The 19,344-nt window shown below is 45.6% G+C and overlaps 2 protein-coding genes across 4 annotated transcripts in view; one reads left to right on the forward strand and one right to left on the reverse strand.

Moving 5' to 3' along the window:
• Positions 1-636, reverse strand: part of LOC121904954 (retinol dehydrogenase 13) — a 15,488-nt gene extending 14,852 nt beyond the window's left edge. The window contains exon 1 of the mRNA XM_042422787.1: positions 566-636. The gene's annotated coding sequence lies outside the window, so the exon portion shown is untranslated. The remainder of the gene's footprint in view (positions 1-565) is intronic.
• Positions 1-16,820, forward strand: part of pogzb (pogo transposable element derived with ZNF domain b) — a 22,836-nt gene extending 6,016 nt beyond the window's left edge. For 2 of the 3 annotated variants that reach the window (XM_042422782.1, XM_042422781.1), the window contains exons 8-19: positions 790-1,000; positions 1,131-1,285; positions 2,791-2,891; positions 2,966-3,112; positions 3,990-4,124; positions 4,260-4,468; positions 4,622-4,771; positions 8,041-8,100; positions 8,635-8,747; positions 11,959-13,608; positions 13,710-13,746; positions 13,881-16,820. In XM_042422782.1, the coding sequence (XP_042278716.1) occupies positions 790-1,000; positions 1,131-1,285; positions 2,791-2,891; positions 2,966-3,112; positions 3,990-4,124; positions 4,260-4,468; positions 4,622-4,771; positions 8,041-8,100; positions 8,635-8,747; positions 11,959-13,608; positions 13,710-13,746; positions 13,881-15,744 (4,832 nt within the window). In that variant the 3' untranslated portion in view covers positions 15,745-16,820. The remainder of the gene's footprint in view (positions 1-789; positions 1,001-1,130; positions 1,286-2,790; positions 2,892-2,965; positions 3,113-3,989; positions 4,125-4,259; positions 4,469-4,621; positions 4,772-8,040; positions 8,101-8,634; positions 8,748-11,958; positions 13,609-13,709; positions 13,747-13,880) is intronic. The other variant, XM_042422784.1, reaches the window with a different exon arrangement.
• The last annotated feature ends 2,524 nt before the right edge of the window (positions 16,821-19,344 follow it).

The raw sequence follows: 19,344 nt of genomic DNA on the forward strand, positions 1-19,344 counted from the left end.
GAACTCTTCATCAGGATGAGCTTTGGTAGTTTCAACAGTAAATCAACAGACTTCAGTCCGACTGGTGTGATCTCTGACGGACTGATGTGTGTGTGTGTGTGTGTGTGTGTGTGTGTGTGTGTGTGTGTGTTCGCTCCAACTTTATCAGTTTAAGCAGCAGAGTGACGCAGTTACAGTTTGTCACTTTGAGTCGATGTTGTTGGAAACGTGTAATTAGATTCCTGCTGTCTGACACTCAGCTGCTAGTTTAGCGTTAGCATGAGCCTCAGATAGCTAACTGGACATCCAGCATCAGTCTCTCGTCAGCGAGCAGATGGAGGAAGGCGGTGACTTGTTTCTTCCTTGGACGGCAGGGAGGTGCGTTTGTTTTACAGTTTGTGCGGCCCTTACAGGTGGTCGCTGAATGCACCTGCAACCCAACCTTATTAAAGTGCAAGAGGCTCCACCTGGTGGTGCAACCGCGTACTGCAGCACATCTACAGAACATCTTCTGACATTTACACACGTCCACATCAGTTCAATTATTAACGGCAATTAATCGATAATCAAATAATCGTTAACATACCTAATGCTGATTCTTGGTTCCTCTTGAGTACTGTCAAGATGAAGAATAAATATGGAGGTCCCCCCCCCCGGTGTGGGAACTTCCTGTTTATGCAAACATGAAGCTAAAAGACACATTTAGAGCTGCAAAAAGTGTTGAAAATCACTTCTTTCCAACACATACAGTGTGCTCTGTTGCCATGGTTACCACTCTCCATAACAGTGTCTGTGTGTCACCCGGTCCAGCAGCTCCTGGCCCCGCCCCCTCCGTCGCCATGAACCCGAGCGTGACGACAGCGCCGACCGCCGACCCCACCAAGGTGGTGATGAGTGTGGAGGAGTTTTATTACGGCACGTTCGAGGGCGACCTGAGTCTGAGGAAGCCACACCCACTGGGAATCAAAACCTCCAGCTTCACCTGCCAGATCTGCTCGCACCTCGCCGACAACAACCTGAGGTGGGGAAGCTGAGCACAACTGTACACACCTGGACTGTCTGGATGCAAGTGCAGGTCTGAGTGTTCACGTGTGTGTGTGTGTGTGTGTGTGTGTGTGTGTGTATGTGTGTGTGTATGTGTGCGTGTGCAGGTTGATGCAACACATGCTGCAGCACTCGGAGTTGATCAGCGGAGGAGGAGAAGGTGACGACAGGAAGTGCTGCAGGTCTTGTTACCGTCAGTTCTCGTCTCCGGCTCAGCTTCACAGTCACCAGGAGCAGGTGCATGGCCCCGCCCTCTCCTCCTGTAAGAACCACACCTGCTCGCACACCTGAAAAATATTAACGTAAACACATGTTCCCGGTCTCGTCTCGGAACGTGTCGCTCTCGGATTGGGTCTTTCCTTTCTTTGAACTCACCTGTTTGGACCTGACGTTACTTTGTCTTGACTCGGGTCTCACCTGTCCTTCCTTGGACGTCAGTAGGGACGTACCTGCCTGACTCACACCTGACATGAGACTTTCCTTTTTTATAGTCAGAGTGGTTTTATCAACCACTTATTAATAATTAATATTAATTAATACTGACATGCATGTATCCTCCTGTGGTCTTGACTCTCTGCCGTCAGGTTGTTGTAGACGTCGCTGCCTCTCGTCTTCTCTCGGCTGTAAACGGGTCTCTGTCCTCCGGTTTGTTCCCAGACTGTTTCAAACGAGCGTTTATTCATCGTCTGTTAAAGAAACCTGGCCCTGATCCATCACTCCCTCACAATTACAGATCCATCTCTAAATGATCCTTTGTCTCAAAAATCATTGACCAGGCTGTTGCTAAGCAACTACTGGACATAGTTGAAGCTAATAACATTCTAGTTTTCACCAGCTGCGTCTGCTGAAAGTTATATTCTTATGAATGCAGATTCTGGCCGTCACTCCATTCTAGTATTGTTGGACTTGTCTGCCGCCTTTGACGCTATTGATCATACCGTCTTTCTGGATAGACTAAAGCACTGGGTCGGCATAGAGCTGCCTCAGATGGTTTTCCTCATGTCTTACAGAGAGATCTTTCAGGATGAATATTGATGATTTTGTGTGTCGTGTGGGGTCCCACAAGGTTCAGTCCTCGGTCCCGTCTTGTTCAGCTTCTATATGCTCCCCTTGGTCACGTTATTTGTCAGTTTAAGATTGTTGCCTACCACTGTTATGCAGATGACACCCAGCTTTCCGTATCATTTAAATCTGGAGACTCTACACTGTTGCCTCACTGCTATCAAAGATTGGATGTCACTGCATTCAGCTGAACACAGACTAAACAGAAATCTTGGTCGTTGGCTCAGACCAAGTGTCACAGAGCACTTAGCAGGGAATTCAGAACTATCTGCTGGAAATATTGGTGTTGCTTGATCAAAATCTGAATTTTTACCATCACATTAAGAAATTGGTTCAGTCTTGTTTTTTACAATTCAGAAATATTTCCAAAATGTTTGACGTCAGCTGGTTCAGAATGCAGCAGCCAGGCTAAACACTAAACCAAGAGACTGTATTACCGGCATTCTGGCAGACTTACATTGGCTTCCTGTATGCTTCAGAATTCAATTTGAGATCCTCCTGATCACATTCAAAGCCCTGCGTGACATGGCACCCTTGTATATTTCTGAGCTTATAACCCAGTATTCAATACTGCACCGAGATTACTCAGACCCTCTGACCCGCTGCTCCTGAATGCATTTTTATTAACTGTGAAGCACTTTGGAACTGCTGTTTTGAAAAGTGCTTTGTAAATAAATGTTACTTACTCACCTGTCCGTCTCTCAGGTATGTGTCGGATATGTGAGTGGGCGTTTGAGAACGAGCCAGCCTTCTTGAACCACATGAAGTCCAACCACAAACCAGGAGAGATGCCCTATGTCTGCCAGGTGAGTCTGACCTCTGACCTCCCTCAGTGTATGACATTGGGCTTCAGTGCTAACTCAGGTGTGATGATTTGCAGGTGTGTTCGTATCGCTCGTCCTTCTACTCGGATGTCCTGCAGCATTTCGCCAGCTTCCACAGAGACTCTCGCTTCCTGCTGTGTGTTTTCTGTCTGAAGGTGACCAGGAACCCCACCAGCTACCAGCAGCACCTGCTGCGACACCAGGTAACCTCACACACCAGGTAACCTCACACACATTTTAATCTCACACATCAGGTAACCTCACACACCAGGTGATCTCACATACCAGGTAACCTCACACACCTGGTGATCTCACACACCAGGTAACCTCACACACCAGGTAACCTCACACACCAGGTGACCTCACACACCAGGTAACCTCACACACCAGGTGATCTCACACACATTTTAATCTCACACACCTGGTAACCTCACACACCAGGTAACCTCACACACCAGATGACCTCACACACCAGGTAACCTCACACACCAGGTAACCTCACACACCAGGTGATCTCACACACCAGGTGATCTCACACACCAGGTAACCTCACACACCAGGTGATCTCACACACCAGGTAACCTCACACACCAGGTAACCTCACACACCTGGTAACCTCACACACCAGGTGATCTCACACACCAGGTAACCTCACACACCAGGTGATCTCACACACCAGGTAACCTCACACACCAGGTGATCTCAAACACCAGGTAACCTCACACACCTGGTAACCTCACACACCAGGTGATCTCACACACCTGGTAACCTCACACACCAGGTGACCTTGAACACCAGGTGATCTCACACATCAGGTAACCTCACACACATTTTAATCTCACACACCTGGTGACCTCACACACCAGGTAACCTTACACACCAGGTGACCTCACACACCAGGTAACCTCACACACCAGGTGATCTCACACACCTGGTAACCTCACACACCAGGTAATCTCACACACCTGGTAACCTCACACACCTGGTAACCTCACACACCTGGTAACCTCACACACCAGGTAACCTCACACACCTGGTGACCTCACACACCTGGTGACCACCTGTCCTCTGTTGTCTCAGATCAACCAGGCGTTCCACTGTAACAGGTGTCGTCTTCAGTTCGTCTTCCTGAAAGATAAAATGCAGCACAAACTGGAGAACCACCGCAGCGTCCGCAGACCTGCTAAACTGGAGGGCTTGCCGCCGGGGTCAAAGGTCAGATCGTCATGACGATTATTTTACCTCATGTCTCTCTAAGCTGCAGCTTGTTGCTGCTTTTGTATTTTTGTCAGCATTTAAGTCCCACCCCCATCCGATCTGATCACTGGTCAATGATCCATGTGTCTCCAGGTGACCATCAGGACCTATGGGAAGATCAGGTCTGCGATGACATCAGCAGGGGGCGGCACCCATCTCCTCCAGAGCCCCTCCCCTCTCATCCAGCCAATCAACATCAAGACAGAGCAGCAGAGGTCTCCGACCCACAGGAACCCTCTGCTACCCAAATCCCCCCGATCCCCGACAAAGAGAGCGGTGATCCGCAGAGCCCACGCCAACAGGTCACCTGTTCATTTCACCTGCAGAACACCTGTACGGTGGCCTTCTTAGGACATCTGACACTGACAGAGTCAAGTCTGAGACGTCCTCAAACAGCTGTAGAGCCGGACAAAGAAGACGTCCTGACGTTTCTTCTTCTTATGTTTTGTCTGCAGGAGTTCGTCCCTCGAAGGAGACCGATTGGTGTGTCTGGAGTGTGGAACCGACGCCTCCGACTTCTCCGCTCACTACCCGACTCACGTCCACTGCCTGCTGTGTCCCTACAGCAGCTGCTGCTCCAGAGCCTACGCTGCTCACATGATCCAGTACGCACACTGCAGTAACACTCACAGTACTGCAGTAACACTCACAGTAACACTCACAGTACTGCAGTAACACTCACAGTAACACTCACAGTACTGCAGTAACACTCACAGTAACACTCACAGTAACACTCACAGTACTGCAGTAACACTCACAGTACTGCAGTAACACTCAGTACTGCATTAACACTCACAGTACTGCAGTAACACTCACAGTAACACTCACAGTACTGCAGTAACACTCACAGTAACACTCACAGTACTGCAGTAACACTCACAGTACTGCAGTAACACTCACAGTAACACTCAGTACTGCAGTAACACTCACAGTACTGCAGTAACACTCACAGTAACACTCACAGTACTGCAGTAACACTCACAGTAACACTCAGTACTGCAGTAACACTCACAGTAACACTCACAGTAACACTCACAGTACTGCAGTAACACTCACAGTAACACTCAGTACTGCAGTAACACTCACAGTACTGCAGTAACACTCACAGTAACACTCAGTACTGCAGTAACACTCACAGTACTGCAGTAACACTCACAGTAACACTCAGTACTGCAGTAACACTCACAGTACTACAGTAACACTCACAGTAACACTCAGTACTGCAGTAACACTTACAGTAACACTCAGTACTGCAGTAACACTTACAGTAACACTCAGTACTACAGTAACACTCACAGTACTGCAGTAACACTCACAGTAACACTCAGTACTACAGTAACACTCACAGTACTACAGTAACACTCACAGTAACACTCAGTACTACAGTAACACTCACAGTACTACAGTAACACTCACAGTAACACTCAGTACTGCAGTAACACTTACAGTAACACTCAGTACTACAGTAACACTCACAGTACTACAGTAACACTCACAGTAACACTCAGTACTGCAGTAACACTCACAGTAACACTCAGTACTGCAGTAACACTCACAGTACTGCAGTAACACTCACAGTACTGCAGTAACACTCACAGTAACACTCACAGTAACACTCACAGTAACACTCAGTACTGCAGTAACACTCACAGTACTGCAGTAACACTCACAGTAACACTCAGTACTGCAGTAACACTCACAGTAACACTCAGTACTGCAGTAACACTCACAGTACTGCAGTAACACTCACAGTAACACTCAGTACTGCAGTAACACTCACAGTAACACTCAGTACTGCAGTAACACTCACAGTAACACTCAGTACTGCAGTAACACTCACAGTACTGCAGTAACACTCACAGTACTGCAGTAACACTCACAGTAACACTCAGTACTGCAGTAACACTCACAGTACTACAGTAACACTCACAGTACTGCAGTAACACTCACAGTAACACTCAGTACTGCAGTAACACTCACAGTACTGCAGTAACACTCACAGTAACACTCAGTACTGCAGTAACACTCACAGTACTGCAGTAACACTCACAGTAACACTCAGTACTGCAGTAACACTCACAGTACTGCAGTAACACTCACAGTAACACTCAGTACTGCAGTAACACTCAGTACTACAGTAACACTCACAGTACTGCAGTAACACTCACAGTAACACTCACAGTAACACTCACAGTACTGCAGTAACACTCACAGTAACACTCAGTACTGCAGTAACACTCAGTACTACAGTAACACTCACAGTACTGCAGTAACACTCACAGTAACACTCACAGTAACACTCACAGTAACACTCACAGTACTGCAGTAACACTCACAGTACTACAGTAACACTCACAGTACTGCAGTAACACTCACAGTACTACAGTAACACTCACAGTACTACAGTAACACTCACAGTACTGCAGTAACACTCACAGTACTGCAGTAACACTCACAGTAACACTCAGTACTGCAGTAACACTCACAGTACTGCAGTAACACTCACAGTAACACTCAGTACTGCAGTAACACTTAGTACTACAGTAACACTCACAGTACTGCAGTAACACTCACAGTAACACTCAGTACTGCAGTAACACTCACAGTACTGCAGTAACACTCACAGTAACACTCAGTACTGCAGTAACACTCAGTACTACAGTAACACTCACAGTACTGCAGTAACACTCACAGTAACACTCACAGTAACACTCACAGTACTGCAGTAACACTCACAGTAACACTCAGTACTGCAGTAACACTCAGTACTACAGTAACACTCACAGTACTGCAGTAACACTCACAGTAACACTCACAGTAACACTCACAGTAACACTCACAGTACTGCAGTAACACTCACAGTACTACAGTAACACTCACAGTACTGCAGTAACACTCACAGTACTACAGTAACACTCACAGTACTACAGTAACACTCACAGTACTACAGTAACACTCACAGTACTACAGTAACACTCACAGTACTGCAGTAACACTCACAGTACTGCAGTAACACTCACAGTAACACTCAGTACTGCAGTAACACTCACAGTACTGCAGTAACACTCACAGTAACACTCAGTACTGCAGTAACACTCAGTACTACAGTAACACTCACAGTACTGCAGTAACACTCACAGTAACACTCACAGTAACACTCACAGTACTGCAGTAACACTCACAGTAACACTCAGTACTGCAGTAACACTCAGTACTACAGTAACACTCACAGTACTGCAGTAACACTCACAGTAACACTCACAGTAACACTCACAGTAACACTCACAGTACTGCAGTAACACTCACAGTACTACAGTAACACTCACAGTACTGCAGTAACACTCACAGTACTACAGTAACACTCACAGTACTACAGTAACACTCACAGTACTGCAGTAACACTCACAGTACTGCAGTAACACTCACAGTAACACTCAGTACTGCAGTAACACTCACAGTACTGCAGTAACACTCACAGTAACACTCACAGTACTGCAGTAACACTCACAGTAACACTCAGTACTGCAGTAACACTCAGTACTACAGTAACACTCAGTACTGCAGTAACACTCAGTACTGCAGTAACACTCACAGTACTGCAGTAACACTCACAGTAACACTCACAGTACTGCAGTAACACTCACAGTACTGCAGTAACACTCACAGTAACACTTACAGTACTGCAGTAACACTTAGTACTGCAGTAACACTCACAGTACTGCAGGAATACTGACTGTACTGTAGTAATATTCATAGTACTGTAACAACAGTATGTATTAAAACTGTATTTGTGGGTGAAAGGATCCTGGTTAGATGATTATTGATAGTTGTGATCGATCATTCTGATTGGTTGTCCTGGTCTTATTGATTACAGCCACCATGTGCCGCGTCCTAAAGACAAAGCTGTTCCTCTGTACCGGCAGCCTCCTCCATGGTGAGTCTGCTTCACGCCCATCAGACTGAATATAAAGACACAGTCACACAATGATACAAACTCACAAAACTTTATTGTTCTTCACTGCGTGACAGAGAGTAGTATAAAACATTCAGTCAGTCCTCTGTCTGCCCTGCAGGTGTCGCTCTTCATCACTGTTTCCTCTAAAATGTCTAAAGTCTAAAATGGCTGAAAGAATGAATTACTGCGACAGATCAGTCTTTCTATTCTACACTCAGTCACTCATCATCTCATCATGACAGGAAATACAACCAAAGATTTAAAGAACACTTTACAAGTTTTCAAGTGTGTCTTAAATCAACAGTCAGGAGCCCAAATGAACATAAAGCTGTTTATCTTGCAGTGATTTGATGCTAAAAAGACTGTAAATGTGTCAGATATCCACTTGATATGACTAACTCAGACTGATGAAGCTGAATAGAAGCTTCACACAGACTTTTAATGCACAATAACACAACTGAAACATTGTGAACTCTGTAAATATGTAGAAATAAAGTGTTTGTTTCCTGTCAGCCGCTTCCTGCTGCAGTGCTCTCACTGCGACTTCAGACCTCAGACTGCAGATCTGATGGCCGATCACCTGCTGACCAACCCCGAACACCACAGCGCCACCTGCCAGACCAGGAGTAAGACACACACACACTAACACACACACTAACACACACACACTAACACACACACTAACACACACACACACACACTGAACACACACACTAACACACTAACACACACACTAACACACACACACACTAACACACACTGAACACACACACATTAACAGACACACACACACACACACTGAACACACACACTAACACACACACTAACACACTAACACACTAACACACACACACTAACACACACACACACACACACACACACACTAACACACACACTAACACACTAACACACTAACACACACACACTAACACACACACTAACACACACACACACAATGAAATAGTTACATACATACAATATGTACTACAATAGTTAATACATCAACGTTCAACAGTCGTCTGCAGGCTGTTGTTCTCAGTAACAGTGTTCATATTGAACCGGGACCCTGAACCGAGTCTTTACATATAAAACATGTTAGAATGACAATAAAACCTTGATATGTTTAACTCGTCATCAATTATTAAAATAGTTGATTAAGAAAAGTGAATTTTCTGTGGATGGACTGATTGTTGGAGCTCTGCATCACAGGAAATAATTCAGAGGATCAGTTCACTGGAAGGAAGTGGTCATATTTACAGTCGGCTTTCTTCTTTCAAAATATTTACTTTGATAAACATAAAGGACAAAAGAAAAACAGCAAATATCTGCTGAGCTGATAAACAACCTGCAGATATGATATCAGCGAGGTCGAGCTGAGGTCAGTTTCCTGTCATCCTCTGCACGTGAACGAAAACTCAGCTGCTGTCCCGACGTCCTCGGAGGGTCTGGAGGTTTTCCACGGCTCTGATAGCGTCCGGCGTCCGGCTTCAGCCGGAGCCAAAGTCAATAAAACAGCCGCCGTCTTCACAGTGACGATGTGTTCACACGTCAACATCAGCTCACAACATCAGCCTGACACGTTTATTAGGGGCCGAGCCCAAAAGGCAGAGGACTACTGTAAAACAACAGGTGTAATTTAGGTGTAATGTCCCGTAATAATAAAGAAACAAACAAACAAACAAACAAGCACATGAAAAACAACAGTCTCAGGCGAGGACCCTGTTGTTTATCATGTGTTTCTTTCTTTCTTTCTTTATTATTACGCCACTTCAACCCTAAATTTCTCCCCCTAAACATGCTCAAAAACTCACCAAATTTAACACGCTCATCAGGTTTGGTTAAAAATTTGATAAAATGTAAAAATTAACCCCTAAAGTGCCAAAATGTGCTCTCTAGTGCTACCTATGTAACTAAAATGGCCGCCATGTCCCGTAGGAATGTTGTAGAGAGATCAAATCAAAACTCAATTATTCGTCTCATCAAGACCTACAAATCATACACTGACACCCCTGACCTCAATCCAACAGGAAGTCCACAATTAGCCTTTCAAAATAAGACTTGCCTCAATTTTGGCCTCCGAACAAACACTATCGGTGGTATCGGCTTCGATCTTTAATGCATGACTTATGACACTGTGCTGAAAAAAGTTGTTAAAAACTTTGTAATAACTTGAACAGTTTGGATTTTATAAGCCCTGAAAGTTGCAGTGCCACATCACCCTTACAATGTAAACCAATGGGGAGGCAATCTATGGGCATGAACTTTGTGTCAAACAGAAGCTTCTGACGTCTAAACTATAAGTCTGACCACTTTCAAACCTGTATCAATGGATTCACAACGAAATTTCCTTCTAAAATATGATTTTTAATGTAAGATTTGGCCAAAGTCATGAGATTTATGAGGAGATTTCACAAGAATGGTACTCTAAAATCCTCCTCTCCAGCTGAGAGGGAGAGAATAGGGAGGGGGGGGGTTGAATGCAGCTCATTTTTGTAGGATGCAGCAGAAAGGTCTATATACATACAGTACATTATATACAAACTTTGTATGAAGTTTGGTGTTATTATCATTTATTTTACAGTAATTACAGGTCTTATATGTATAATCAGTAGTGAGGATGAACTGTGAGGGGAAGGAAACATGGAGTGAAGGTGACAGTTTATAACAGTTCGTTCACACTCTCCATTCAAACATATGAGTATGTTTCTGTGTCCAGCTGCAGTTACTTATTGTCTCTACACACCTGACAGTACACATGTCAATCAAACTTTCAAAATAAAAGCAGCTTTCTGTCTTGTAATCGTGAATCTTGAAGTCTTCGTGGTTTGTAAACTACACGACTGATCGGCGACGAGGTCACACGTGTTTCACCGGGAGGAACGACGAGTCCGTCTGTCTGGTCTCCAAACTATGTTTTATTACAATAACACACGTGAGAAGTGACACAGGAAGTGATGCGACACCGTGCACGAGACAGAATTTTTTTCTTTCAAAAACGGATGTTTACAAGGAACCAGTGACTCCAGCTCTATCTCTGGCTGTTGATGCTGTCGTGTTGTAGGTGTTACAGCTCCTCAACCCCGAGTGTTGCGCTCTCATTGGTTGTAGCTTGTCGCCGCCAGTCACAACACTTTGCACATTCTAGATATTGCTTGATATCTTTCAGGCGTCTGTGAACGGTTCACAGATAGCGATCTCCAGCAGCTGGTGGCGAGTGGAAGATGAGTGTGAACTCTGCACTAGCAGCTGCTCTGATTCACATCCACTCACATGGATGATCAGAGTCAGAGGCAAAAATGAACCAGAACATCTATAGAAACTTATATAATGACTCCTGAGCAGCTCAGGGTTTATTCACATGCTTTTTATCTTTTGTTAGTTTTGTGACTGTGAGAGACTTTATAACTCTGGTCTTTAATAGTAGACTTACACTCGAGTTACAAACTGGCCACACTTTATCTGCTGTTGATCAAAAACTGTATTTGAATATTTTATATATTTTATTATTTTATATTGAATGTTTTATTAATATTTTGTTCGTGATGGAGAGTTTGTCAGAATCTTTTCTAAACCTTCAGCCAAAACACACCAACCTTGATTCCAATGAACCTGAAATACGCTCTGCTCAAAATAATTAAAAGAACCTGAAGAGTTAAGGTGTCGCATGACTGAAAAACATGTCGATCACAGTCACCTGCGGGTAACTTACTGAGATACAGATGAACAGTGAGTCAATCGTGTTTCTGTGGGTGTTTTGATATTTTTTGTTTGTTGTAGAACATGATGGGTTAGGGTTGTTTAAGATGTTTAAAACATTCACATCTCCTTTCTTTTCAGTCTATGTGGAACCTGACATCCAGTTCTGCCAGGATGACGAGCAGCATTCTCCAGAAGAGAAGGAACCAGACCAGAACAAAGACTTACCTGATCCGTCCTGGAGGTCAGCAGACTGTTGGAAACCGGCGGCGGAGGACGACGGCACAAAGTCTTCCATCATCCCGTTCATGCAGATCAGCGGACCTAAGCACTCTCTGTCCAGAAACAGCGATGCCATCGACTTCTTCAACCTTCTCTTCCCCTCAGCTCTGGTGGAGCTGATCACCAACGAGACCAACGCCCACGCCAAGACCTGCCAGTACCTGGGCTCCTGCAACCCAGACTGGTTCCCCGTCACCACCCATGAGGTCAAAGGTTTCATGGGCCTGGTGATTCTGATGGGGATACAGAACCTGCCTGACCCATCACACTACTGGTCCTGGAGTCACTATGATAACAGCTACACTTTCTACCGCGCCATGAGCTTCAAGCGCTTCAAGCAGATCGCTGCCAACATCCGCATGGGCAGCTTCGCCACAGATGTTTATCGTCATAGCAGCAACCCCGGTGACTCGCTGCACATCTTCAGGCCGATGCTGGACATCCTGGGAGGAGCCATGTGGAACACTTACCGGCCAAACTGCTGCTTGACCATCGACAGGGCACTGCTGCCCAGCCTCGAGGAGGAGAGCTGCCCCGTCAAGGGGAACCCGAAGACCCAGCCTCAGGTCTGGCTGCTCTGTGACTCCAAGTCCGGCTACTGCCACCGCCTCTTCATCCAGGTGGGTGAGAAGGCGGGCCAGGAGCCGGGCTTCACTGTTGTGCCGGAGCTTGTGAAGGGTCTGGAGGACAAACACCACCAGCTGTATCTGGCCAACTCGCTCACATCGGTCCCACTCATGCAGAAGCTCCTGGACCAGGGCATCTACGCCTCCAGCTCCTTCCCTCCACCCAACCCCATCCTTCCCAGAGAGCTCTGGGACGAGGGCCAGCTGGAGAAACCTGGGGACTTCTTGCAGAGGCAGTTTGGCCCCCTGCTGGCCACCCGCTGGAGGGACACCAAGGAGATGGGCTGCCTGTCGACTAATGCTCCTCCGGGTGAGCCAGACACCGTGTGGAGGAGGTCCCAGACCAAAGTGGGCGGCCTGGATCCCATCGACCGCCCCATGGCCTTCCATCTCTTGCAGGAGAATATGCGAGGGGTCGACATCTGCAAACAGCTGCTGGCCTGCAACCCGCTGGGAGGAATACCTCAGGACAGACACTGGCGCAGTCTCTTCTGGTTTCTGCTCAACCTGAGCATCGTCAACGCCTTCATCGTGCTGCGAGAGAGCCGCAAAGAGAACCCGCCGGCCTGGGTGCAAGACGGCCTCTTCACTCAGGTCAACTTCCGCAAGCGTCTGGGCAACCAGCTCGCCAAATGTGCCCAGAAATACTTTGAGACGATGGAGATCGCCAGCTCACGCGGGATGAGGGTGGAGGCGGCAGACGGACCCGTTAAACAGAGACACCGGATGGCAAAGATCAGCGCCATCTCTAAGAGGTGCAAGAACTGCAACCTGAAGAACATCCGGCATGAGAGCGTTTATGGTTGCATCATCTGTAAAGCCAACTTGTGTAAACAGCCAAACTGCTTCTGGGAATTTCACGGCATGTCACCTCTCAACAAAGGTCAGTGTTTTATAGAAGTAACTTCTGAAGGTCTGAGTCAGTTCTGTGACTTAGAAGTTGGTTTATTACCGTTAAAATTTGTCTTTAACTGTTTTCAACAGGATCAACAAAAATCGGCTTTATCAAGAACAGACTGAGGTAATCTATCCTTTCATCTTCATCTTTTAATGAATATAATTGTCCAGCGACTGTTTTATCTTCATGTGTGTAATTGATCTTCTGTCATCTATGTTTTGTTTACTGACAAATGTACATTGAATCTTCTGCTGCAGCGGAGAAGTCGAGGTGGACGAGGTTGACAACAACATGGACGGTTCGATGGCGCCGGTGGAGGACTTTGACTTTTCTGAAGATGAGAGAATAGAAGATCTGGATGATATCGATGACGAAACTGAAGATATAAAGGAAGAATTTAACAAAGAAGTTAAACGTCCCACGTGTCAGTTGCCATCAGCGACAAACGGTCACGGCCAATCAGCGGCAATCCTGTCAGCGTCAAAAGAGCGCGAGGACTTCCTTACTGCGCGTCAGCTGAGGGTCACTCTGTTCGCTCTGTGTGACGGGCTGCAACAAGCCTCGCGAGTCTTTGCGACGGAGCAGCAGCTCATCCGGTCCTGGCTGAAGGAGGCCAGGAAGCGTTTGAAGCAGACTGAACAGGAACAGAAGGTCCTCGCCGACGGCGGGGAACGCATGGTGGCGTGGGTGCTCGCCATGCGTGAGCAGCAACTCCCGATCAGTGAGAGCAGCCTCTTCCACAAAGCCTCCACGCTGAAGAAGAAGGGAAGTTTCAGCGACTCCTTCCGCATTTCCTACGACTGGGCGGTGAGCTTTATGCTGCAGCACCGGCTCGGCCTGCGGAGCGTCGGACGGGCGGCCACGCTGGCTCGCACGCTGCCGCCATCTCTGGAGGCCAAAGTCACGTCCTTCAGGGAGTTCACCCAGAAGATCGTTCACGTCCACAAGCTCCCAGGAGGCACTATAGCTGCAATGGATGAACTCTGTCTCTTTGTGGATTTGAGGATAGTTCAGGACAAGTGTCGCCGTGCGGAGGCCCTGGAGCTCACGGGGTCTGTACCTCTGGTCACGGTGTACCTGACGGCGCTGGCTGATGGTACCATGCTGCCCTCCCTGGTGCTGGCAAACAGGCAGCTGGATGAGAAAGTCCTGCCAGAGTTCATCCTGCTGGAGGCCGGCCCGGACGGTCTGTTAGTAGAAGATGCCTTGGATCTCTGGACTAAAAGGGTTTGGCTACAGCACGTGTCCGGTCCAGCTCAGCTCAGCAAATCCTTACTGGTGTTGGACCGACACCGGGAACACATGGGAGATTCATTCCTCACCGCCATCAGCGGATCGGGTACCCTCCCGGCGGTGATCCCCGGAGGCTGCTCCTTCCACCTTCAGCCTCTGGAGGTTTGCATGAAGCCGGTGCTGCAGCGCTTCTTGCTGTCGCGCTGGGCGAAGTTCATCGCCGGAGACCCGACGGAGCTGGAGGAGACGTCGCCCCACCGGCTCCAAGCAAACGTCGCACAGCTGCTGGTCGACTGGCTGGTCGAGGCTCTGACAAACCTCAACAAACTCCCCCAGCTCTGGAAGAAGTCGTTCCAACTGACAGGCCTTCTGCCGAGGCAGAAAGAGGAGGACAACGTGGAGACGAAGGAGGAGGAGACAAGTCAGAACTTAGAGGAGATCCAGTCAGACCTCTTGAAGACTCTGACAGAGACTCTGCTGGGCTCTGAAGCTTTGGAGGAGGATTCTCCTGATCTGCTGGAGCTGGAGGACGAAAAGGACACAGAGGAAGCACCGGAGACATCAGAGGAGACATCAGAGGAGAAAGAGGAGGACAAAGAGGAGGAAGGGAAGGACAGGGAGGAGGGAGGTGGGCAGGAGGACATGGAAACAGAAGGGAAGGATACAGTGAAAGAAAAGGAAGAAGACAGGGAGCAGAAAGAGGAAGTTAAGAAGATAGAGGAGGACAGTGAGGAAGAAGGGAAGGAGGTGGTGGAGGACAGGAAGGAGGCGAGCAAGGAGAGACGTGAGACCAGGATAGTGATAGGAGAGGAGGTGGGTGATGAGTGGAAGATAACGGTGAAGAGCAAGACAGAAGGTGTAGAGGCAGACGGAGACGACGAGAGCTGAGCAGACGAGGAAACAGCTGTTTGAGGAGACGTTTGGTTTTATATTTTAAATGGGGGGGAGTAACGACCAGACGAGTGTGACAGGCTGAGACCCGTCAGTCGAGGTGAACATCCCCCCCCCCTCCAGGTACACCTTTGTTGGTGTCCCGGAAGCTGCAGCTTGTTCTGTAGGATCTGAGTCCTGGACAGACGAGAACCTGCCGTCAGATGACACGAGAAGAAGCTCAGTGCATCTGCTGAGAGCTGAACTTGTTGTGGAAACGCTGTTCTGACTTTGGAGGTTTTCCTCATTCACACAGATCACAGCAGCCTCTAGTGGACGTTAGAGGAACTGCAGCACCACAGCTGTTGGTTTCATGTCCAGATGTTGAGACTGAAGTAGAGACAAGTTCAGCGTGAAGACAGACACTTAACGCTCCCTTCATTTTATACTTATTTACTATACTTTAGATACTTTACAGGCATCTAACAGTCAATCTTCAGGACATTTTGCAAAACATTTTGGTGCAATTTGGTAAAAAATGAACAAGGACAATGAGGAAAACTCAGTTTAGTCTGTTTATATTTGGAATCATATGTGATTCTTAATTTTCCCAAATTTTAACAGAAATTCTTTGTTTCTTTGTGTAATTTGTGTAATTTGGTAGTAAAGGAGAAATTTGCTCCTTTATAGAGTTTTAATGTAATTTGTTAATATTTAGTTTGACATTGAAAAGTATTTTCTGTCAGTTAAAGAATTGTCAAAAGTCTAATTTATGAAGAATTTTTAAAAATTAACAACTCGTGAGTCACCAAATGAATAAAATCAGAATAAAACTATTTTTCTGTTGTTTTTTTATAATTTGAACCTTCAGTTCTGTCAGTTTCATACCTGCAGAGACGTTCAGTGTAAGATGAAGGGAGCAGTAAAATAAAGTGTTTTAAATTTGTGCAGCTTGAGCAGAAACGCTGCAGAACGAACCTGCTGCTGTCTGCGGTGCGACGCAGCCGAGTGGATGAAAAGTTCAGACGGAAACATGACGAACATGAAACATGACGAACATGAAACATGACGAACATGAAACATGACGAACATGACGAACATGAAACATGACGAACATGAAACATGACGAACATGAAACATGACGAACATGACGAACATGAAACATGACGAACATGAAACATGACGAACATGAAACATGACGAACATGAAACATGACGAACATGACGAACATGAAACATGACGAACATGACGAACATGAAACATGACGAACATGAAACATGACGAACATGAAACATGACGAACATGAAACATGACGAACATGAAGAACATGACGAACATGAAACATGACGAACATGAAACATGACGAACATGAAACATGACGAACATGAAACATGACGAACATGAAACATGACGAACATGACGAACATGAAACATGACGAACATGACGAACATGAAACATGACGAACATGACGAACATGAAACATGACGAACATGAAACATGACGAACATGAAACATGACGAACATGACGAACATGAAACATGACGAACATGAAACATGACGAACATGACGAACATGAAACATGACGAACATGACGAACATGAAACATGACGAACATGAAACATGACGAACATGACGAACATGAAACATGACGAACATGAAACATGACGAACATGAAACATGACAAACATGACGAACATGAAACATGACGAACATGACGAACATGAAACATGACGAACATGAAACATGACGAACATGAAACATGACGAACATGACGAACATGAAACATGACGAACATGAAACATGACGAACATGAAACATGACGAACATGAAACATGACGTACATGAAACATGACGAACATGAAACATGACGAACATGAAACATGACGAACATGACGAACATGAAACATGACGAACATGACGAACATGAAACATGACGAACATGAAACATGACGAACATGACGAACATGAAACATGACGAACATGACGAACATGAAACATGACGAACATGACGAACATGAAACATGACGAACATGACGAACATGAAACATGACGAACATGACGAACATGACGAACATGAAACATGACGAACATGAAACATGACGAACATGACGAACATGAAACATGACGAACATGAAACATGACGAACATGACGAACATGAAACATGACGAACATGAAACATGACGAACATGACGAACATGAAACATGACGAACATGACGAACATGACGAACATGAAACATGACGAACATGAAACATGACGAACATGACGAACATGAAACATGACGAACATGACGAACATGAAACATGACGAACATGAAACATGACGAACATGACGAACATGAAACATGACGAACATGACGAACATGAAACATGACGAACATGAAACATGACGAACATGAAACATGACGAACATGACGAACATGAAACATGACGAACATGAAACATGACGAACATGACGAACATGAAACATGACGAACATGACGAACATGAAACATGACGAACATGAAACATGACGAACATGACGAACATGAAACATGACGAACATGACGAACATGAAACATGACGAACATGACGAACATGACGAACATGAAACATGACGAACATGACGAACATGACGAACATGAAACATGACGAACATGATGAACATGACGAACATGAAACATGACGAACATGATGAACATGAAACATGACGAACATGAAACATGACGAACATGATGAACATGAAACATGACGAACATGATGAACATGACGAACATGAAACATGACGAACATGATGAACATGAAACATGACGAACATGAAACATGACGAACATGATGAACATGAAACATGACGAACATGATGAACATGATGAACATGAAACATGACGAACATGAAACATGACGAACATGACGAACATGATGAACATGACGAACATGACGAACATGAAACATGATGAACATGAAACATGACGAACATGATGAACATGACGAACATGAAACATGACGAACATGATGAACATGAAACATGACGAACATGAAACATGACGAACATGACGAACATGAAACATGACGAACATGATGAACATGATGAACATGAAACATGACGAACATGAAACATGACGAACATGACGAACATGATGAACATGAAACATGACGAACATGATGAACATGACGAACATGAAACATGACGAACATGAAACATGACGAACATGAAACATGACGAACATGATGAACATGAAACATGACGAACATGAAACATGACGAACATGACGAACATGATGAACATGAAACATGACGAACATGATGAACATGAAACATGACGAACATGAAACATGACGAACATGACGAACATGATGAACATGATGAACATGAAACATGACGAACATGACGAACATGATGAACATGAAACATGACGAACATGAAACATGACGAACATGAAACATGACGAACATGACGAACATGACGAACATGACGAACATGAAACATGACGAACATGAAACATGACGAACATGAAACATGACGAACATGACGAACATGAAACATGACGAACATGAAACATGACGAACATGACGAACATGAAACATGACGAACATGACGAACATGAAACATGACGAACATGAAACATGACGAACATGAAAC

This window comes from Thunnus maccoyii, chromosome 10, assembly GCF_910596095.1.
Source record: "Thunnus maccoyii chromosome 10, fThuMac1.1, whole genome shotgun sequence".
Lineage (NCBI taxonomy): Eukaryota > Metazoa > Chordata > Actinopteri > Scombriformes > Scombridae > Thunnus > Thunnus maccoyii.